This window comes from Lepidochelys kempii, chromosome 5, assembly GCF_965140265.1.
Source record: "Lepidochelys kempii isolate rLepKem1 chromosome 5, rLepKem1.hap2, whole genome shotgun sequence".
NCBI classification, from domain to species: domain Eukaryota; kingdom Metazoa; phylum Chordata; order Testudines; family Cheloniidae; genus Lepidochelys; species Lepidochelys kempii.
In genome coordinates, this window is record NC_133260.1 from 128,893,118 (window position 1) to 128,916,935 (window position 23,818).

At 45.9% G+C, this 23,818-nt stretch overlaps 1 protein-coding gene across 4 annotated transcripts in view; it reads right to left on the bottom strand.

Annotated features, from left to right (window-relative positions):
• DGKQ (diacylglycerol kinase theta) overlaps positions 1-23,818 on the bottom strand; it is a 172,716-nt gene that overhangs the window by 143,153 nt on the left and 5,745 nt on the right. Inside the window, exon 2 of one of the 4 annotated variants that reach the window (XM_073345803.1) lies at positions 20,019-20,167. The exons of the other annotated variants lie outside the window; for them this stretch is intronic. Coding sequence (XP_073201904.1) covers positions 20,019-20,031 — 13 coding nt within the window. The 5' untranslated portion in view covers positions 20,032-20,167. The remainder of the gene's footprint in view (positions 1-20,018; positions 20,168-23,818) is intronic. 4 annotated transcript variants of the gene reach the window in all.

Here is a 23,818-nt window from a genome sequence, read left to right on the forward strand (position 1 = left end):
TCTTCCGTCCTAAGTGCAGGACCCTGCATTATCCTTATTGAACCTCATCAGATTTCTTTTGGCCCAATCCTCCAATTTGTCTAGGTCCCTCTGTATCCTATCCCTACCCTCCAGCGTATCTACCACTCCACGAGGGAGCAAAGGTAGCAGTTAGGGGAAGGGGACATGGGGAAGGCGGGGCCGGGGTGAGGTCACTCAGATCGAGGCCCGCTAGCAGAGGGTCGTCCTCCCCCTGGGTGACTGGGGTCAGATGGCTCAGGGACTGTGGGAGGCAGCAGAGGGGCGGAATAAGGGAGGAAAGAGTCCCCCTGGGGCGGGCCCTCTCCCACGCTTGGCGGTATCCCTGCCGCACCCTCCTCTGGGGGCCCCACCGAATTGCAGGCACCAGAGGCGGGGCTCTCCCGCTCGTCTGGGCGTGCTGGGGGGGAGCGCCCCTTGGGCCCGAGCGGGAGCAGTGATGGACTGAGTGGGAGGAGGGGTGGCTTCGGGCGCCAGGCAGCCAGGGGTGCCGGCGATGACGGGGCCAGTGCCTGCCGGGGCTCGGGGGTCCCGGATGCCTCTCCTTGCCGGGCCAAGGGGCAGTCCCTCCGGACGTGCCCCATCGCCCAGCAGAGGTAGCACCGGGCCTCCCCCGTGGAATAATGCACCCTGTAGTGGGCCCCCTGGTAGGGGATCAAAAAGGACACCTCAAGCGCCTCTCCGTCACGCTCCGCCGGCGGCAGTTGCAGCTGCACTTGCCGGTGGAACGAGAGGACGTGACGGAGGGCAGGGTCCTTGCAGCCCAAGGAGAGAGGGCTCAAAACAGAGATGGGCTTCCCCAGGGTAGAGAGGGCAGGTAACAGGGCAGCACTGCGAAAGAAGGGAGGGATGGAAGTCAGGACCAGGCGGACACCCAGGTCGTCCAGCGGATCGAGGGGGACAAACACGCCCCCCACCGCCAGGCCCTTCTCCACCGCCTCCTGGGCGGCGGCCTCCGATGCCAGGAAGAAGACCACCTTCCCGTACATTTTGGAGGCCGCCACAATGGCCGTGGGCCCCATCGCCCTCGCCAACGCCCGCACGTAGGTCTCCACGTGGGGCGAAGCGGGCACCAGGAGGCAACGGACACCGTGCTTCCTGGTCATGGTGGGAAAGAGGCCCCGGCCGCTATAGCTGGTAGCGGAGGCGGCGGGCAGGAAAGATGACGTAACGGTAGGCGGGGGGGCTGCCGCCACCTGGGCATACACCCTGGGGGCCGGGGGAGGGACACCCGCAGAGCTGGTGGAAGGAGCAGCAGGGTGGGAGGCTGCGGCCGGTGGCGGGGCCGCGGCAGTGAGGGCAGTCCCTGCCATGGAGGGCCTGGACTTTTTGGCAGGGCCCTTCCCCTTCTTCCTACCCTGGCCCTTCCCGCCGGCTGGGGGGGCTACCCCAGAATCTAAGGGGGGGGACGTGGCAGGAACGGAGGTCACCCCGGTGCCCGCCGCTGCCGGCGCCCCAGTGGGGGCGGTGACAAGTGGTTTGGCAGCGGCGGCTGAGGTAGAGGCTTGGGGGGGGTGACGGAGGGGCAGGCGGGGGAGGGGTATCTAGGGCTGCTGGAGGGGCCCCACCCGTCGGATCCCCTGCCATAATGATCAGGGAGGGAGGGAGGGAAGGACACCAGAAAGAGGAGGGGAAAGGGGAGGCAGGTCAACCACTCCTCCCCGCTAGGCTGCAGGCAGGGGAGGAGGGTGCCAAAGGGGATGGGCTGGACGGGGGGCTTTCGAGGGCTTGTGGGGGACAGTCACCGACTCAGAGTAGAAAACCGGCTCCTCTAGCTGCACTAGGGGAGGGGGGTCATAACAACATTCGGGGAGTGCAGTGAGATCGGGGCAAACTCAAACAGGGGAAGGACACAAGCGCATGGGAGTGGGCATGGGCGCACTGAATAAGGGGCCAATCAGGGCAGGGCTATCACATGGGGAGGGGGGAGAACCAGGCTGGAGGCAGGACACGGAACCTAGGGGCTGACTTCAGAGGCAAGGGCGGGGCAAACAAGCAAGGGCTGCAGAGGGAGAAGGGCGGGGCAGGCAAACAAACTGAAGCCAGCGAGGTGTTGGGGTAAAGGGGAGGGCAAAAAGGCTGCAAGGGGCAAAATGGGGCAGGGAGCCAGGGACAAAGCTGGGGGTTGCTGAAGGGGGTCAGTCCAGGATGGGGCGAGGGGGGGCACGTGCGCCCACAGGCGCTTGCAAAAGAGTCAGTGCGGCCTGGCTGCTGCTGCAGGCCCAAAAGGTGGTGAAAGGGGGCGGCAGGCCAAGCGAGCAGCGGAGTCCCAGAAGCAGGAGCTTGAGGCAGATGGTAAGTGTCCACTGGGGGTGGTGGAGGGGGCAGCTCCAATGGTGGGGGGGGTTGGGGGGGGCACACTGATGGACTAGGGGGCAGGCTCCACGCCACACTCCCTGTGTCCCCACAAACACAGTCAGGACCCCCACCACAAAAGCACAGTCCAAAAGTTACTCAGCTTTCAAGCCCCCTCCACAGTGGTCTGCAGAGTCCTTGTGCGCTCCCCCAGCAGCAAATGGCCTCGTCCCCTCCCCCTTCGGGGTCCGGCAGCTCTCGGGCAGCAGCAAAGGCAACAGCAGCAGCTCCAGGCAGCAGCCTGGTGGCCAGGCAGGCAGAGAGGACCCCTCACAGGTGGTGTTGATGGTGGTGTCCACAGCAGCGGTAGCAGCAACGGCTGGGGTAGGGGTCCCTCACTCCCCCCCTCTGGGGCGCGGGCCAGCAGCTCCCCCCCCCCAATGGGGCTGTAGTTGGAGTAGTAACAACAGCAGCACCCCAGGGTGGGTGGGTGGGGGAGTCCAGCAGCTAGCCAGCAACCAGGTAGCAGAGAAGGGGGGTGGGTGGATGGCATCCGGCCCGGGGAGCAGCTGGAGCAGGGGCAGTGGCGGCAGCAGCAAGGGCCCAAGGCCCAGCAGCAGGAGCAGCAGTCTCCCTCCTCCCTCTAAGCCAGTCGGGTTCAACAGAGGAGCAGAAGGCCAATATACTGGCCACTGGATTAACAGTTTTCTGTTCCCTGACTGACCAGAGCAGGGGCTGTTCCAGGCTAATGAGAACACCTGATTCCAATTAACCTGCAAAGAGTTAGGTGAGGCCATTAAGCTAATGTGACCACCTGACTCTAATTAAGGCCCCTCTGATAATATAAAAAGGGCTCACTCCAGTCAGGCAGAGAGGAGCGGAAGTGCAGCTGAAGGGCTGGTTAATGAAGACATCCGCAAATCATTGGTAATGGAGCCTTAAGGTTAGGGTGAAGAAGGGAGAAGCAGGAGAGCTGTGGGGAAGTGGCCCAGGGAAATATAGCAACTCTGGCAGTGAAAGGTTGGCTGCCAACAGCTGCTACCATTAGGGTCCCTGGGCTGGAACCCGGAGTAGAGGACGGGCCCGGGTTCCCCCCAACCCACCACTATAGAAACACCTCCTGGGAGGGGAAAACAGGCCCCTGTCAGGATAGGAGGCTAAAGTGTTTTGGCATGAGGCCGTAGGAGCAACAGAGACTGTGGGAATTCTCTCACCAACCTCCATTGCTGGCTTATGATGAAAAGGGCTCAGTAGACTGTATCCCTGGCCCGAGAGAGAGAGAGGGGCTGCGTGGAGGGTTGCAGTGAGCCTCTGAAGCTAGCATAAACCCCCTGGAAGCGCGGGACCCATGGGAACAAGGTCGGAGCTCTGCCACAGTGGGTAATAGCAACCATGTTTGAAAATCTGGGCTATTTTCTGTAAGTACCAACATGACTTAGGCATTTCACAGGATGACAAAGGAACATGTGGCTATCAGAAGCTAAAAAGAAAAGGAGGACTTGTGGCACCTTAGAGACTAACAAATTTATTAGAACATAAGCTTTCATGAGCTACAGCTCACTTCAATGGATGCATATCAGAAGCTTGGGGCACTTATGGTTTGTAACTGACCCGATTTCCCCCCCCCGCCCCGGTCCACCCTTTTGTCTCATACTGGGCACCATTGCAACACAGGGACAGGGCCTGAGATGTGGTAAAGGTATGGGACATGAGAGGGAAGGAGAAACTGAGGGAGTGGCCATGTATCTACAGTATCAGTGGCTTGTCAGAACTACTCTGTTTGCCAAGAAATCAACTGTACTCTGTGTTTGCCCTTGAGTCAGGAAGGAGGGAGATGCCAGGGGGAACTGTTGTGTGTTATTGCAGAGCTGTGGTAAGCCTTCTAGCGAAACAAACTATTTATAAGCTCGACTGTGCCACACTTGCTCACATCCTATCGCATTTCCTCCCAGCCCTGAAGGCAGAGTTCAAGGCTGGTTCCAAAAAGGAAACCTAGCCAGGCAGATCAGAGACCCATCCTATATTATGCAAGCAGTGTATCTGATTCACATGCAAATAGAAGGCAGAGTCAGAGCCACTTATGATACTAAGAAATAAAGCAAACCCCTTCTCTCACCTATGCCCCACAATGCGCTTTGGCAACCAAAGACTTTAATACTAAGATTAAGCTCTTTGGCAAAGAGACTGTTTCTACCTCTCCATTTGAAAGCAGCTAGCACAATGAGGCCTCAACCAGGACTACTGTCTCTGGCTGCTACAACATTAACAACTAATCATAAATTGGGATTTCTACAGAAGCATGCAGAAATGCCTTTGTCCCCTACCTGAGCTATTCCACACAATTCCATTTCTTTTTTTGTTTATCTTTTCTGAGCTCTTCTTGCATTTGCCAATCACCCAGAACAACTGCTCTCTAGGTATTCGGCAGGAGCAGGCTCAATGAACGGCAGCCGAAAAGTTAAGACATCAATGGATTTATTTTCTAATTCAAACATGATTAATTTATGACATGGAGCCAATGCACTATGGCCCAACCCCTGTACCATTTATTTTGCCACTGATTTCAGTGGAAGCTGGAGTGGGCTTTATGGACTTGATCTAACTGGAGTAAATGGAAGTACTCTCATGCACTTCAAAATGGGTTTTGAATCAGATCCTCTGGTCCCAATTCAGGGAAGCTCAAGCGGGTTTAAGCACATGCTCAAGTGCTTTCTTGAATCCTGGCCAAACATTGATATGAACATCACAAGTTCTATACACTCCTCTGAAGCTCCGGAGACAGGATTCTGGGCTAGATGGACCATTGGTCATAGAATCATAGAATATCAGGGTTGGAAGGGACCCCAGAAGGTCATCTAGTCCAACCCCCTGCTCAAAGCAGGACCAATTCCCAGTTAAATCATCCCAGCCAGGGCTTTGTCAAGCCTGACCTTAAAAACCTCTAAGGAAGGAGATTCTACCACCTCCCTAGGTAACGCATTCCAGTGTTTCACCACCCTCTTAGTGAAAAAGTTTTTCCTAATATCCAATCTAAACCTCCCCCACTGCAACTTGAGACCATTACTCCTCGTTCTGTCATCTGCTACCATTGAGAACAGTCTAGAGCCATCCTCTTTGGAACCCCCTTTCAGGTAGTTGAAAGCAGCTATCAAATCCCCCCTCATTCTTCTCTTCTGCAGGCTAAACAATCCCAGCTCCCTCAGCCTCTCCTCATAACTCATGTGTTCCAGTCCCCTAATCATTTTTGTTGCCCTTCGCTGGACTCTCTCCAATTTATCCACATCCTTCTTGAAGTGTGGGGCCCAAAACTGGACACAGTACTCCAGATGAGGCCTCACCAATGTCGAATAGAGGGGAACGATCACGTCCCTCGATCTGCTCGCTATGCCCCTACTTATACATCCCAAAATGCCATTGGCCTTCTTGGCAACAAGGGCACACTGCTGACTCATATCCAGCTTCTCGTCCACTGTCACCCCTAGGTCCTTTTCTGCAGAACCGCTGCCTAGCCATTCGGTCCCTAGTCTGTAGCTGTGCATTGGGTTCTTCCGTCCTAAGTGCAGGACCCTGCACTTATCCTTATTGAACCTCATCAGATTCCTTTTGGCCCAATCTTCCAATTGGTCTAGGTCCTTCTGTATCCTATCCCTCCCCTCCAGCGTATCTACCACTCCTCCCGGTCTGAGCCAGTATGGCTGTTCCTAGATTCACCATCTTGGATGACACAGCAGGGACTGAACTGGGACCCTCCAGACGAAAAGTATGAGCTGCTACGGCTTGAACTAAAGAGAAAAGCCTCTGAAATGGGTGACTGTACAGCATATACTTTATGGACTGGCACACAGGGGGAGCTGTAACACCCTCACCAGTGGGTTACATGAACTTATTAGAAATAGCCATTTCAGCGCTTGTCACAGACTCGGCACCAAAGAAACTCAATCTCCAGCATGAAGTGATTACAGTAGAACCCACTAATTTTCATGAATAACTGGGCCACCTGTTGTGAATGATTGGATTTTGTGTTTTAGCAAGCAGCATACCCCTCATTGACTTCCGCTTTGCTCATCTGCATACCCCATAAATTTCACTAGGGGGAAAAAAAAACCCACAGGTCTCTCCCAACCACTTTTCAAAAATGATAGAATGACAGATTAACAAAGGGAATTCTGGGATACCCTATCCTTGCTTTTACTATTAATTTGCAAAATTCAGTCACTAACAGCTCCCCAGTCATTAGTGCAAATAGTAATGTTCTTCTGTAAATGAGCAAAGAATTGAAGTATAATGCATCACAGAATGTACTTTGTTCATTTATTCTGGCAATGGCAGTTTTGTTTTATTTATACCAATATACTAACACATGTTCTGTAAAATATCTTGTAAAAGTCAAGGACTGCTTTCTGAGGCAAAGACTTCTTACAAGTCTAATAGTGCCTAGCCCACAATATGAAACCTCTCTACCATTCTAATATCAAACATGCAAAGGTGGGAAGACCTGCAATGTTTATCTGGATCATAACATCAAAGGATTAGCAAAGTCCTGCAGTACAGAGTATTTCTAGCATACAAGTTAAACATTAAAGGTCTTTTTCAAGTCTGATGGCATATGAAAGCACCAAGGGCCTCACTCTCAGTTGTCCCGCACAATACGCAGACATTTACGGCAGTGAAAGTGGATTTAATATACCACCAAAATCAGAATGGCAGCATTTTCACCCACTTTCACTGGCATCAATAACTACAGAAGGTTCAGAGCAACACAGAATCAGGCCCTATGGTTTTACTCTGGTTTTTCACATATGATCACCAGAGAAATTGTCAAAAAATGAATCCTTATATAGTATCTTTGGATCCATTTTGCTTAAATTACAGGGACAACAAAAAACAACATAAGGAAAAGGCTAAATTTCAGGTCACGCCATCACTTACAGCCCCCAGCTAAAACCTCTCCACCACATTAGCAACGATCTACAACCTATCCTGGAAAATGATCCCTCACTCTCACAGACCTTGGGAGGCAGGCCAGTCCTCGCTTATGGACAGCCCCCCAACCTGAAGCAAATACTCTCCAGCAACTACACACCACACCACAGAAACACTAACTCAGGAACTAATCCCTGTAGCAAACCACGTTGCCTACTCTGTCCCCATATCTACTCTAGCGACACCATCAGAGGACCCAGCCACATCAGCCACACCATCAGAGGCTCATTCTCCTGCATGTCTACTAATGTGATATACGCCATCATGTGCCAGCTATGCCCCTCTGCCATGTACGCTGGCCAAACCGGACAGTCCCTACATAAAAGAATAAATGGACACAAATCGGACATCAGGAATGGTAACATACAAAGCCAGTGGGAGAACACTTCCATCTTCCTGGACATTTTATAACAGATTTAAAAGTAGCCATCCTTCAACAAAATCCTTCAAAAACAGACTTCAAAGAGAAACTGCAGAGCTACAATTCATTTGCAAATTTAACACCATTAATTTGGGCTTGAATAGGGACTGGGAATGGCTGGCTCACTACAAAAGCAGCTTTGCCTCTCCTGGAATTGACACCTCCTCATCAATTATTGGGAGTGGACCACATCCACCCTGATCAAATTGGCCCTGTCAACACTGGTTCTCCACTTGTAAGGTAACTCCCTTCTCTTCGTGTGCCATTATATAACGCTTGCATCTGTAATTTTCACTCCATGCATCTGAAGAAGTGGGTTTTTTACCCACAAAAGCTTATGCCCAAATAAATCTGTTAGTCTTCAAGGTTCCTTGTTGTTTTCATGTTCATATGACAATGCACCCTAGTGTTGGTGAGCAGGGGCCATGTTCCTGCCATATCCTCTCCCAAAGTCACATAACCCAACGAACCAAAGACAACTGCAAATGGAATAGACCAATAAAATACATTACACTCAAACTTGTGATCGCAAAACAGAAGATAATCTTGAATGTTATTTTTGATTCAATGACTGCCTAAAAGTGTTCTAGGTACCATCTAAACATAAAACAACCCCATCCACTGTCCCAAGGAACCTGCATTCTCAGTAAGCCAATTTATAGCGAACATTTATAGATGAAGGAACGGGGTTATTTATTGTATTTTAAGAAATTTAATCCAGATTTAAATCTCTTTTTGATGCTTGCCTCCACACTTAACCACTGCCTGTTTTGTTTTGTTTTTTGGTCTCCTTCATAAATCTAGCTTGCTGTGAAATGTAACACTACACTCACATATATTTTAATAGGTTTTAATCTAACCTTCACCTTTCCTATGTAATGTATTCTAATCCTTTACTGTTTACATTTAACCATTGCATATTCCTACTGTATACGTAAATTTTAAGCTTTAGCTTTGTTTTCACTTTAACCCTATTCAAATCATTTTAACCTTTAAAAGCCCATTTCCTATTACAACATGTTCATAAATCCACAAGCTTCCATATAAGGCAGCCCTCATTTATTCATCGTATGGCAATCTTCTGCCCACCCTCCTGGCAGGAATCAGCAATAAATGCAGTCCTGTTTGCTTCTGAACACCATCTGCTCTGGTCAAGCCCTTCCTTTTCCATCTGCACAAACCCCATCAACTACAGAGAACAGTTTACTGAAACAAAACGTGCTAATGGCCAGAGGGTAGGAGCAGGCTCCTGAAGCAAAGGAAATATGCCTTTTATAGGGTGAGCCCAGCAGTTGTGGGACAGAAGGAAGCTCCCGACGTACAGTGACTATAGGACACGTTGGGAAGGCAGGGAGAAGAGGCAGCGTTCCCTGAAGTCTGGGTCCAGGAGAGGGGCAAAGAGATAAAGCATGGAATACAACTTTAAGAGGAATAATGCATAAATGCTTAACATTTGCATCACTGCGATTGTTTTGGACGTATTCTGGACACGTGCTAAGGCCCCAGTCCCATCCTGTCATTTGTACGGGTGCAGCACCTGGATGACAATGCAGGACTGGAGCGTTTGCTTCAAAAAAGCAGATGTATGCAAGTGTCCATGCGCTTCAATTTTAGCGGCAGGAATTAATTTTTAAGTGCATCAACAAGGCCTTAAATCTGTTACAGTAGGTCATCAAATCTGAGAGCAAGTTAGCTAAAAAATACAGAACTTCACAAGAAGTCACAATCACTATATGAATCTGTTTCAACATATTCTGCTACAGCATAATGAAATTTAAGAAATTCACTTACAACATCACATAGTATAGTATATAGCATTAGCGTATACTAAAATATTATAAACTTTAAAAGCAAACATAAAATAATCTACAGATGAAGGGCCAGATGCTCAGATTGTATAAACCAGCATACCTCCATTAACTTCAGCGATTGGGTGGCCAACTTTCTAATCGCACAAAACTGAACACCCTAGCCCCTGCCTTCACCAAGACCCCGCCCCTGCCCCACCCCTTCTCCAAGGCCCCGCCCCTGCTCACTCCATCCCCTCTCTGTCCGTCACTCCCTCTCCCCCACCCTCACTCCCTTTCACCAGGCTGGGGCAGAGGGTTGGGGTGTGGGAGGGGGTGAGGGCTCCAGGGTGGGGCCAGAAATGAGGTGTTCAGGTGCAGGAGGGAACTCTGGGTTGGGGCCAAGGGTTTGGGGTGCCAGAGATGGTGCAGGCTCTGGAGTGGGGCCAGGGATGAGTGGCTTGGGGTGCAAGGGGGGGTGTAGGGAGGGAGTTAGGGTGCAGGAGGGAACTCAGGGCTGGGGCAGGGGGTTGTGATGCGGGCTCTGTGAAGAAGTTAGGGTGCAGAAGGGGGTTCCGACCTGGGGCAGGAGTTTGGGGTGCAGGCTCCTGCCAGGCAGAACTTACCTCAGGCAGCTCCCGGAAGTGGCTGGCATGTCTGGCTCATAGGTGCAGGGGCAGCCACAGGGGCTCCACACGTTGCCCGTACCCCCAGGCATTGCCCCAGCAGCTCCCATTGGCCACGGTTCCCAATGGGAGTGGAGACGGCACTTGGGGGAGGGGCAGCGTGTGGAGCCTCCGTGGCCACCCTACGTGTAGGAGCTGGACATGCCAGCCACTTGCGGGAGCCACAGGGAGCCTGCCTTAGTCCCACTGCATCGCTGACCGGACTTTTAACGGCCCAGTGAGCAGTGCTGACTGGAGCTGCCATGGTCCCTTTTTGACCGGGCATTCCAGTTGAAAACCGGTCACCTGACAACCCTGTTCAGGAAAGCTATAACAATCTACACCAGCTGAGAATCTGACACAGTGTTTCTATTTGGACTCAACACAATAAATCGTAAGAAGCACCATGTCACTGCAACTCTTCTATATTTGTATTTATCAACATGAAAAAAACATTGAAATACAGTATGCACCAGAAAACATTTCCAGTACTTCCTGCCAAGCTGACCTGATAAAAGATGACAGGAAATTCTAACAGTACATCCAAAGACAGAAATATTTCTTTTACTGAGACATAATTATGGCAACTCTTGTGTTTTGTGTATCACCAGCCCAAATAAACCATTAAGAATATAGGGCAAGCGAAAGGCATTTCAATTTGCACCATACTACTGCAGCTGTTCCTAAACCTACCGCCTTTATGAGAACTGATATTTTTTAAAGTAGAAACTAAATATTTCTTTAAAATGATACAGTGCCCTCCTGCTCCAGACAGCCAAGCTTCAGAATGTTGCAAACTCAGCAAACATCATTCAATAACAAACCCCCCGATGTAAATCAATGATACGATCCAAATTGAGTCCCACATGGGGCACCTCTGAGGAGATGGCTGATGTGGAGGGAAATGATGGGGACCTTGCCAGTGGAAAAGAAGGGATGCCTTTTAAATATATTAAATACGAAAACTCAAAAATGGGGTTCAAACCCATTTGTGACTCACACCAACCAGAAATGAACCTAAGCACAAAGTGATCTAAGAAGACTGGCAGCTTCTCTAGTTTGGTGGGTTTAATGTCCACTTTGATAATAGGAGAATGTGTGCCGATTGGGCCACAAGCAGCGAACCACTGTGCTATCAAACAATAGTCTGAAGCTGGCACATTTGCAATAACATTTGAAGACAAAACGCCCTGTGCACGCAGATGAGCCAGTAGAATTTATTTCAAAGGAAACTTTGAGTTTCAGATTTGCCAGCTTAAAATGAAAGCAGCTTTAACTATTTCTACAAAAGCACTTGAAGTTTTGCATGCGGTCTCCCTTCTTGTAGGAAAATCAGAGAAGCCGTACACAATTGCAGACAGTCTGATTCTGCCTGCCCCTGGAGCGCTTGCAGAAAAACCATGCTTGATTAAAAAAAAAGCTTCCGATTCTCTTAAGAAAGTACACTGATCAAATGACATTGTGTGTTGTTGAATTAAAGAAATGGCTGAGGATATTGTCTCTCAACTTGCAGAGAAACTTAAAATGGCAGAAACATTTGCCCTTCAGCTTGATGAGTCCGTGAATATGAGTGGAGATGCTCAGCTGATTGCTTACATTCGATACCCTGAAACCACTCATATCAACGAGCATGGACTATTTTGAAAAAGTATAAAGGCAAACTCAACCGGAGAAGACACTTTTAAACTAACTGACTTTTTTTTTCTGATCATTATATGAGTTTGAATTTATGCAAATTCCTCTGCACTGACGGAGACTGCTGCAATGACCGGGAGAGTAAGGCTAGGATCAGGAAAGAAAGTCCTGCCTTGCAGTGGGTGCACTGTAACATATACAGGGAGGCATTTGCTTCAAAAAAAGATGAGTTCTGAGCTGCATGAAGTTTTAAATGAGTCTGTCAAAACAGTCAACTTTCTCAAGTCCAGGTCACTCAATGCTCACCAGTTTCGCATTCTTTGTGAAGAGATGGGGTCAGAACATCAGCAACTGTTGCTTCACACAGAGGTTAGCTGGCTTTCAAGAGCAAAAGTACTAGACAGACTGTTTGTATCACGCACACAGGTTCACAAACATTTCTTTCTGATCATTCATCCCCTCTTCGCCTCTGTCTTTGACCATACTGTGTGGTTAGCTCACAGATATATTTAGCAAGCTGAATGATCTACATTTGTCCTGATGCAAGGCCATGACACTGACACTCAATCTCTATGACAAAGTGAATGCTTTTATTGAGAAAACTGAATTCGGGAAGTCCAAATGTGGAGACAAAGACTTGATCCGTTTTTCACTGCTTCGTGCGTATGTCACTGATGTCTGCATAGGAGAAATTGAGCAGACCAAAATTAAAGGAATAGTATCATAGAATCATAGAATATCAGGGTTGGAAAGGACCTCAGGAGGTCATCTAGTCCAACCCCCTGCTGAAAGCAGGACCAATCCCCAACTAAATCATCCCCTCCTATGAAAATACGTGTCCTTCAAGTCGAGGGCGGCATACCAGTCTCCTGGATCCAGTGAGCGATAATGGAGGTTAGCGAGACCATGCGAAACTTGAGTTAATAATAGAAGATTATTTACTTGACATCTGAGATCAAGTCATATTTCCCCAACATTCAACACAACTCGACTGGGTAAGAAACGCATTCATTTTGTCAGATGTTAGCAGCAGTAACCTCTCTGCCAGTCAGCAAGAACATCTTCTTGAGCTATCTTCAGATCGTAGTCTGCAAATGAAGTTTAATGCCTCTGCACCAGTGGTTCTCAACCTATTTACCACTGTGGGCCGTATCCAATACTACCTGTATGGCCCTGAGGATGTCACATGGGTCGCAGCTCTGTGCTGATTGGGCCGCAGCTCTGTGCTGATTGGGCCGCAGGGGGCCTGCAGGTTGAGAACCACTGCTTCACAGTAACCCAGTTCTGATGTTTAGTACAGAAAGAGCACACCAGCCTTGGGAGCCAGGCTTTGGAAGTTCTGTTACCTTTTGAGTCAACGTATCTTTGTGAAGTCTTGTCTTCTGCTACGACTGCCCTCAAGACAGACTAGGAACACACAGTGTGGAGAAAAACTTAGTTGTTGCTGTTGCTTCACCATTCACAAGTGAAAAAACAGGCTCTCAAGTATCACACTGAAATGTGAGTATGATGTTTATAGTCCAGTGGATTTATTTTATAATTATATGGTAAAAATGAGAAAGTCAGCAATTTTTCAGTACTAGTGTGCTCTGACACTTTTGTATTATGTCTGATTGTGTAAGCAAGTAGTTTTCAAGTGAGGTGAAACTTGGGGGTACACAAGACAAATCAGACTCCAGAAAGGGGTACAGTAGTCTGGAAAGGTTGAGAACCACTGGACTAGATGACCCTTGTGGTCCCTTCTAACTGTATGGTTCTATGTTTCTAAAACAAAAAGAGAAATTATAGCAATTAGCCTGGGTGCCAATTGAGGGGAATATCATCAACTTGTAGCTGCTGCAAAATACTTAGTTACCGAAGGGAAGGGGGATCTAAAAGGACAAACATCTGTAAATGGATTCAGTAACAGAGAAATCTAACAAAGTTCCTGAGCAAACAAACTTCCATGCTGTTGTGCAAGGTGACACCAACATACGATCGACAACAGATAATCTCGTTCTTTAATCAGTGGAAAGTATGATAGAGTAAAATGCATGCACCAGGAACAGTGAGACAGAGCAGCACAGTTCAATCAAAAGAAAGCACTGAAAAGGATGATTCTCACGTTTTTGCTAACAGTATTTGGCTTAGATTGTCTCCTTCCCCAACCCCATCCTAGCATGCTCCCTCTGTTCAGAGGTTTCATTGTTATGAGCAGATGATCTGGTACAAAACATTGAATGTGTTGTATGTTAATTTTACAGCTCAGTCGGTTTTACAACTTTATTTCTTGAGTTGTTCGTTTCTTTCTACTCTAGAATTTTCTCTTCCCGTGGGAATTGGCTCTGGAGCACCAAGGATAATGATAATTGGAACCTAACTGCTTTGATGAGAAAAGCTGGGGACCAGATCAGCTAGAAGTGGCAAAACAGGTGGATTTTCTTAAAACATGAGACGGCCAACAGATTGCCTTATATGGGCTGGAGCTTTCAGGCTAATGGATATGGGGATATTTATGGATAACTTCACAAAGTAATGTTTTCTTTCCACTGGGTGCATGGGGGATTAACTTTTACATTTGTCATATAGCTCTGATCTCTTTATATTGTACTAGCCTTGCCAGCGCGCAGTTACATTCAGCTATTTTCCACAAAGAAGGAAAAAAGCAAATGCTCTGGATAAAACAAAAGACTCTAATTTCAGGCACCTCACAGGGCTCCCTTCAGCCTGACAATGGGGACTAGCCTCAAGGTGTCTCTACCTAAACTGCGTTTTAGCAACTATTTGGGCTGTCCCAAGGAGTGTTCTCTTCCCACCCATAGTATTCCCTCCACTGCCCCTTGACTTTGGTCTCTTGGGATTTTATAATCCTTAGGAGTCTGATAGGCCTTCGGTGCTGTCAATTTTCCATCTTAGGGAAGTACCACCACATTTGATTTCAGGCTTTTGCCACAAGTCTGCAACTGTCCCTTTAAAAATGTTCCTACAAGGTCAGCCGCCATCTTTTTAGAAGGGTTTTCAGGTGAGTGCCAGCAACTTCTGCGGAAATTAGCCTTCATCAAATAAAAGCAAAAAACAATCTAAGTTACTGTGAATACGTAATAGGAACAGAACAGAACCTCATGCAGTGTTGTCTTCCTAAGTCCACAGATAGCTTCAGTGCCTCTGCTTCTGCTCAGAGCTTTCCCAAGCTACAACAGAGAGAAAAATGACCCATCTTATCACTTTTTTACAGTTGCTGTTCAGAACCCTGAGGACAGCACGGAAACTTACCCAACTGCGCTAAGTTACATTTTTCTGCTGCTGGGGTAAGCTCAGAGCAGCACAAAAGGCTGTCACTGATGCTATTCATTGGTGAGAATAATCCAAGAGAGGGGGGCTGGGGAAGGGTGTGTGCAGGGGAAACATTCCCCTTCCAGTTGCCAGAAAGCAGAGCCGCAGTTGAGTACTGGAGATGCACAGCTCTATCGCTGCAGCCAGATACCTGAGGGATGTCAAAGTAATGGAGATGCCACCATCCCAACTCCTAGCAACCAGGGAGCTCTTGAGCAGGTTTGGGAAGCAGAAAAAGTGCTCCTTCTCCCCTCCAATAGCAAGAAGGAGGTTGAGGAAATAGTTTTGGGTTTACCCAGATACACAAAAAGCACATTTGTAAAATACTCATGTTCTACAAACCCCTTTCCCTCTTGGCGTTCTCCTGTCCTGCTACCTAACGCACCAATGTGGAGCTTCACGTTTAAAATGGAAGGCCATACAAGCACAACCATGGTCTTTCCAAAATCCACCTACTGCCTCTTGGAAGGTCAGACTCACAATATTGCAAACTTCTCAACAGTGTATGCACCAGAAAGCAATACATTTAAGGGGGTGGTCGTACATCTACACAAAGTTGTCAGTGAGAAGGCATTATTGTTTCCCTTTCAGACACTTTTGCTAGAAAAAATACAGCAGGAAATCAAATGATATTGAACTGACAGTCAAGCAAGTGCAATAACGTACTTGAACAGTGATTCATAAAAGCAGAATTCAGTTATAGTAAGCTGGCTTGACTTGTTAAAGCCTCAAAAAGGCCACAGGGCATGCTGAGAATCACCATTTCCATTATGATTTAGGATTTACTCATTTCAAGGTATCAAAAATAAATTTCTCTTGCTTTGATGTTTTCCATGATGCAACACCACCAGGACAGACAAATGGATGAGTCTTCATCTGTCAGTCAGCCCAGTTGTATCCAATCCAGATCAGGTTTTTCATGTCTCGCTCCTCCTCACAACTTGCAGGCAAGATTCCCAGTTAAGAACCTCCAGAGCTAGAGAGAATATATGGCTAATCTACACTAGGTTTGCTAGCTAGGTCCATACTAAGCCTGCATATTACAGGAAACAATTAGTCAGGTATGAGCATTCCTTTTGCCATGGTATAACTGACACCAGTTTGGACAAATAGGCCTCTCCTTTTTACTTCCAAAAATTGGAGGGCAACACAGTGTATCCCAGGTACTTTGTAGTCCTCAAAAGCTGAGGAGATCAGAGGCTGATTCTAGATTTAAAATGACTGAATTGGTTTGACAGATAACAAAATTTAACAATGGTGTCTTCATTCATTTCTTGTGGCCATAGATCTGTGAGACTGTTAGTATCCATTGATTTGTAGGACACTTGTCTTCCCATTCTCCTATGTTTTAAGCCTATCAGAGTTTCATTAGATTTTCTTCTGGACAGCTGCATTTTTAGCTCATTGCATTTGCTCTTCAATTTGCCCTTGGCCCTGTGGTTGTGGGTTGCAGTAGTCACATTAGGTGTCTGCCTAATTCTCTACCTGGATGATGATGGGCTAGGCTGGACTCAGGTGTTCCAGGACCCTGATGATGCTCAATGATTTTGGCATGGTGGTAAATTGTGAAAAGAGATGCATCTTCCTTCAGATATTGTTCTGCGAGTGGTTGTAAACATGCCAGGTAAGCCATTCTCTGCCCCTGCCCCCAGCAATCCTCAAGCTAGGGGCTGTGATTAATCTCTGCTGGTCCAGGGCTCAGAATCCATCCAGTTATGTAGAACCTTGCTGGAAGGCCTGGCATTGTGCCAGGACTCTGTCCCATGGGCTGGGTTCTCAACCATTCCGATCTCTGTTACCTTCCCCCTGTGTTGGGATCTCTCTCTCTCTCCTTTTTACTTCAGACTCGTTGGATATTTCTGTTGTACATGGGTGGATATGTCAGAGCTCCTTCTCACCAGCTCTTTCACTTTGCTTCCCTACGAGCCTCAGACGGCTAGTGAACTTTTCCACTAGAAAAGGGCCATATGTCCCAGTACAGACCCATCGGGGACACCACTGTTTATCTCTCTCCATTCTGAGAATTGACCATTTATTCCTACCCTTTGTTTCCTATCTTTTAACCAGTTACCAATCCATGAGAGGCCCTTCCCTCTTATCCCACGGCTGCTTACTTTGCTTAAGAGCCTTTGGTGAAGGACCTTGTCAAAGTCTTTCTGAACATCTAAGTACACTGGATTAATAAGACTTAAGCACACACTTGAATGGGATGTTCCATAATTACAGTTAAGTCAATGAGACTATTCACAGTGCATGAAGTTAAGGATATATATAAAATCCTATTTTTCAAGTAAAGAACATATTTGCTCCTATCAACAACAAAAAAAAACAGCTTTTAATGAAAAATACAGGAAAGCTTCAATTTTGTTTCCATCAAAGCTCAAGGCATTTGCTAATACAGGAGCGATTTTGGAGTAAAAAGGAGAGAGAGAGAGAGAGAGAGAGAGAGAGAGAGAAAGAAACAGAATGACAGAGGACAAAGGCAGCAAGGACACCAAGATATATTTTTCTTAAATGTATTGAAGGGTATTTTTAACCTTATGCTCCTGCCTAGTTTTGCAAAAGGAGCAGGATTTCACTGGGGAGGTTTTATAGGATCAGCTACCCTGGGGAACTTGAGGCACTGGCTAACTCCTTTTCATCACCATTCACAAGAGAGACTACAGTTATATAAATTAATGGCACAGAAACCAGAGCAGGAATTATTTCATTAGTTTTTATGCCCTTGGGAAACCTCTCTTCACAAATCCTTACAAACATAAGGGGATGAGTGCTACATTTTAGCTGGAGTTTTATTTCTGAATCTCTTAAACTATCACTTCAGTTAAATAGAGCTAATACATTAGGACCTAAAACCTAATATAATGTCCCCCACCTTACCCCACCACCATGACAAAAACACTAAGCAATCCACTTGTTCTTGGCTTACCTGCATTTCTCTGCATCCCTAGCTCTTTATTTTGGTACCTCTCTCAGCCTGTCCCTGTCCATCTGCATTTAACCGCACAGTAGGGTTCATGCAACTACCCACTGTTGTGGTAAATTCTGAATGCCTCACACAATCTACAATAAGCAAGCACTTCAGGCATGCATTAAATGAAGATGTGGTGGCCTTAAGTCAAAGTTCTCAATTTTTGTGGTTTTAAACGTTAAACAAAGTTATTTTTATACAGCAAGTGATGTGTTTAACATTAACTAATACCACACAAGTGTTATTTAGAATGGAACAAACAAGATGACTAACATCAGCATAAAGGGCATTTATAATGCTGAACATAAATACAAATGGATCACTCTCAGACCACGTTCCAACAGAAAGGAATTCTCTCACTCTAGTCAGGGGGAGAGGGGGAGAACTAGAAGCAAAACAAAAAGGAGATTATGATCTAGTGAGCGGTGCTGTAACTTGGTGGGATTATTTTCATAACTGCAGTGTTAACAGAGAGTGATATAATTTACAAAGAAGAGAGAAGGGGGTAGCACTTCATTGAAAGCCATTTGCAGTCCATTACAATTCAGCTAAAAATGTGTAGTAGTACCCAAAGGTGTTTCCACACACAGCCCCACCCTCAACAAACATACAATCTAAAAAGACAAGAGACAAAAGATGGGGCAAAGGGAGACAATATAAAAACAAAGTGATCAAGGAGATGGTAACATACATTATTTAGTAGCTTGTTGTTTTGGGGTTTCTATATATAGTTTTGTATAGAATACTTCCATCTACAGAACTGAGGTTATTCAGGAAGTACAGGTCAATTGATAAGTAGATAACTCAGTGATATCGTTTCCTGTAGGAGTTGTGAAAGAAGTGGGTTTGCAGGAGGGAGAGCAGTGTCTTTGCGAACCAGCTCAGGAAGGCCATGTCATGAGTAGAGGACAGCATGAAAGACCATAGTGTGATGAAGGAGGCAAAACTGAGACTGACACAAGGTCACAGCAGTGAGGGACAGAGTTATGTAAGGCTCAGCATAGTCATACAGGGAAAATTCAAGGTAAGGGGTGAGAAAGGAAGAAGCTGCCTTAAAATGGAATGACTCCAGAGATAATTTCAGAAGAGGATCTGGATTTTTGAGTGCCTGGATAGAGCCCTGCAAATCCATGGATGCCCGCTTTATATCCATGAGCCCTTTCTGCAGATCAGATGCGGATACAAATTTGACTTTGCGTGTGGAGATGGCTGGAGCAATAAATGAAAACAGTATGGATGGCTGATCATTTTGAGATGGAATAACCAAAAAGAGCAAGAGAAGAAAAAAGGATGAACATGGGGTAATGTTGTCCAAAAACTGACCAGTGGGAAAACAAGATAACAGTCTATGTCTAAGGATAAGAAATTAAGCACAAAAGTAGAAACCTCCATAGGCATATCTGCTACATACTACCAGGACTAGAGAAGAACATTAACAAAAAGGCCCTGAATCAACTGTTGAGAACTCTAAATAACAAGATACTCTACTCAGATGGCATTTGCTGCTGGGTAACTGATACAACCAACATGCAAAAAAGATTCCTATTTTCTGTAATAGTTGTCAATAGGGAATTGTCACTGAACAGATGCGTTTCTTGTGGGGTTCCACAGGGATCTGTATTATACCCAATGCTATTCAACAGCTTCATCTATGATCTGGAAGTAAATATAAATCACTGCTTACAAAATTTGAAAACAAAAAAAAAAAATCACACAAAAATTGGCCAAGTAGTAAATAATGAGGAGGATAGGCAATCAAACAGAACAATTTGGATCAGTTGGTATCCTAAGCCCATTCAAACAAAACATGTTTTAATACAACCAGATGTCAGGTCAAACGTCTACGAACAAGGAATGCAGGTGATATCTACAGAATGGGGGACTGCCCTCTGCAAAGCAGCAACTCCTATGTCCCACTTTATTATACATACCCAATAGCTTCATATTTACGGTTCCTATCTTTACATCCAATGCGTGGAATTTTGGGTCCAGCAGGTTTGAATGGCTTCCATCTTAGAGGTGTAAGCATTCCCTGTGTATGGTTTTAGTTGCTTAAATGGGTCTAGAAAATTCAAGCTGCCTGTGGGATGGAAACAGATGGCTTCAAAAACAAGACATGTCTCAGACTGTACTTTGGTTTTGCCCATTTGTAGCTTTTATTTTTAGTTGAAACATGCACCAGATATGTGCCAAAGCTTGCCAGCCACAGAGAGATTTTCTAGGGCTCTGTAATTGTGAATGTTAAACCTTCCTTTCTGGAGCTATCTCAGCACATTTGCTTTTCTCACGACTAAGCTATGCCCCCACGTGGGAAATTTCAAGTGCTTGTCCCCAGGAGGAAATTAGCTAGGGATCTGAAGTCTGATTAGGCTGTTCAACAAGACATCTTTGCTTACTTCCTTTCTCCTAGCACCACATCTGCACGTCTGAGGAAACAAACGCCCTGTTAGTCTAGCTCCCAGCTCTAAACTAAACCACACACCCTTCCTGAGTAGGTTCCAGTTACACACAGAAGTTGAGAAGTAGTCAGACTTCAACCAAAAGATGCATGGAATGTGCGTCTCTGGGTTGCTATAGAGATGCTGTGTAGACATCTCCAAATTCAAGTGTAGCAACAGAACACACACGACAGACATATCAGATCAGAACCACAAAAGGTTCTCAAGGAAAAGCCTTTTTACAGCTGTGTTACCTAGCTTTGTTTATGTTATAAATTTCTACTTTCAGTCCAAAGTTTACATCCTATTTTGGAAGGATCCCATGTTTTCAGACATCATAAAGGCAGATCAAAAGACAAACAAGCACTACGGGAGTTGTGCTTCTATGAAGTTTTCTTAGAGTCATTTTGGGTGATCTGCTTAGAATACAAAGCCTGAATACATGAAATATAGATTAATTTCTACAGTATCATTGCACTTGCAGTAGCTGCTGTCCAAATAAAATGAATGCAGTATTTGTCCAAAAAAACACACAGATTTTAACCATGACACCTACGTTCATACACTGTAAGCTACCACTAAAAAGTTTAGTGAAATACTTGTGCACCCAAAAATACAACCATGAAATTACATTTGATTTTTAAGCCAATGTCTTTTTCCTCCTCTAAAGCTCATTTATCATATTCTTTAACCTAAAAAAAGTGTTTATTTTCAAATTTGGTTAAAATAAACCAAATTGAACTCAAGTTAGTATTACAGTGATTTGCAGCAATGGACGTATCTGAGATCCACACAAACCTATAGCTCCTCTACCTCTAAATGTTGATTATTTTCAAGCCAATAAAAGAGGTTTGGTGCTATTATGAAGACAAGGCACTGCAGAGGAAAATATTTGGGGTCGGAAGAAATCTTCAAAAACTCTTAACTATAAAATATAAACAGTAAATATTTAATTGGTTGTACTTTGCATTGCTGGTAAGAAATACATATACTGCAATTCTGACCCCGTTCATTACATATGCAAGACTTTACATATTAAGAAAGGTTTCAGAGTAGCCGCCGTGTTAGTCTGTATTCGCAAAAAGAAAAGGAGTACTTGTGGCACCTTAGAGACTAACAAATTCATTTGAGCATAAGCTTTCGTGAGCTACAGATCACTTCATCGGATGCATTCAGTGGAAAATATTTATATACATAGAGAACATGAAACAATGGGTGTTACTATACACACTGTAACCAGAGTGATTACTTAAGGTAAGCTATTACCGGGGGGGGGGGGGCAGGAGGGCAGCCTTTTGCAGTGATAATCAAGGTGGGCCATTTCCAGCAGTTCACAAGAACGTCTGAGGAACGGTGGGGGATAAACATGGGGAAATAGTTTTACTTTGTGTGATGGTACTCTTCTGGCTCTGTCAACCGCATTTGCTCCAACCCCTCAGACAGAGACAAACACCTACAAGATCTCTATCAAGCATTCTTACAACTACAGTACCCACCTGCTGAAGTGAAGAAACAGATTGACAGAGCTCGAAGAGTACCCAGAAGTCACCTACTACAGGACAGGCCCAACAAAGAAAATAACAGCACGCCACTAGCCATCACCTTCAGCCCCCAACTAAAACCTCTCCAATGCATCATCAAGGATCTACAACCTATCCTGAAGGACGACCCATCACTCTCACAGATCTTGGGAGACAGGCCAGTCCTTGCTTACAGACAGCCCCCCAACATGAAGCAAATACTCACCAGCAACCACACAACAGAACCACTAACCCAGGAACCTATCCTTGCAACAAAGCCCGCTGCCAACTGTGTCCACATATCTATTCAGGGGACACCATCATAGGGCCTAATCACATCAACCACACTATCAGAGGCTCGTTCACCTGCACATCTACCAATGTAATATATGCCATCATGTGCCACCAATGCCCCTCTGCCATGTACATTGGTCAAACTGGATAGTCTCTACGTAAAAGAATAAATGGACACAAATCAGACGTCAAGAATTAGAACATTCAAAAATCAGTTGGAGAACACTTCAATCTCTCTGGTCACTCGATTACAGACCTAAAAGTGGCAATACTTCAACAAAAAAACTTCAGAAACAGACTCCAATGAGAGACTGCTGAATTGGAATTAATTTGCAAACTGGATACAATTAACTTAGGCTTGAATAGAGACTAGGAGTGGATGGGTCATTACACAAAGTAAAACTATTGCCCCATGTTTATCCCCCACCCCCCACTGTTTCTCAGACGTTCTTGTGAACTGCTGAAGATGGCCCACCTTGATTATCACGACAAAAGGTCGTTCCCCCCTCCTGCTCTCCTGCTGGTAATAGCTCACCTTAAGGGATCGCTCTGGTTACAGTGTGTATAGTAACACCCATTGTTTCATGTTCTCTATGTATATAAATCTCCCCACTGTATTTTCCACTGAATGCATCCGATGAAGTGAGCTATAGCTCACGAAAGCTTATACTCAAATAAATTTGTTAGTCTCTAAGGTGCCACAAGTACTCCTTTTCATATTAAGAAAGATTCTTGATTTTTTTTGAAGGGACTGTCAAGGTTCCTTCCCCACTCTGAACTCTAGGGTACAGATGTGGAGACCTGCATGAAAAACCCTTAAGCTTATTTTTACCAGCTTAAGTTAAAACTTCCCCTTACCTTTTGCCCTTGGCCTTTATTGCTGCCACCACCAAGCGTCTAACTAATATATAACAGGGAAAGAGCCCGCTTGGAAACGTCTTTCCCCCCAAAATCCTCCCAAACCCTCTTTCCTGGGGAAGGCTTGATAAACATCCTCCCCAGTTTGCATCGGTGAAAACAGACCCAAACCCTTGGATCTTAAGAACAATGAAAAAGCAATCAGGTTCTTAAAAGAAAAATTTTAATTGAAGAAAAAGTAAAAGAATCACCTCTGTAAAATCAGGATGGTAAATATCTTACAGGGTAATCAGATTCAAAACACAGAGAATCCCTCTAGGCAAAGCCTTAAGTTACAAAAAGACACAAAAACAGGAATATACATTCCATTCAGCACAGCTTATTTTATCAGCCATTTAAACAAAACAGAATCTAATGCATACCTAGCTAGATTACTTACTAAGTTCTAAGACTCCATTCCTTTTCTGTTCCCGGCAAAAGCATCACACAAACAGCTTTGAAAGTATCTTGTCTCCTCATTGGTCATTTTGGTCAGGTGCCAGCAAGGTTATCCTAGCTTCTTAACCCTTTACAGGTGAAAGGGTTTTTCCTCTGGCCAGGAGGGATTTAAAGGTGTTTACC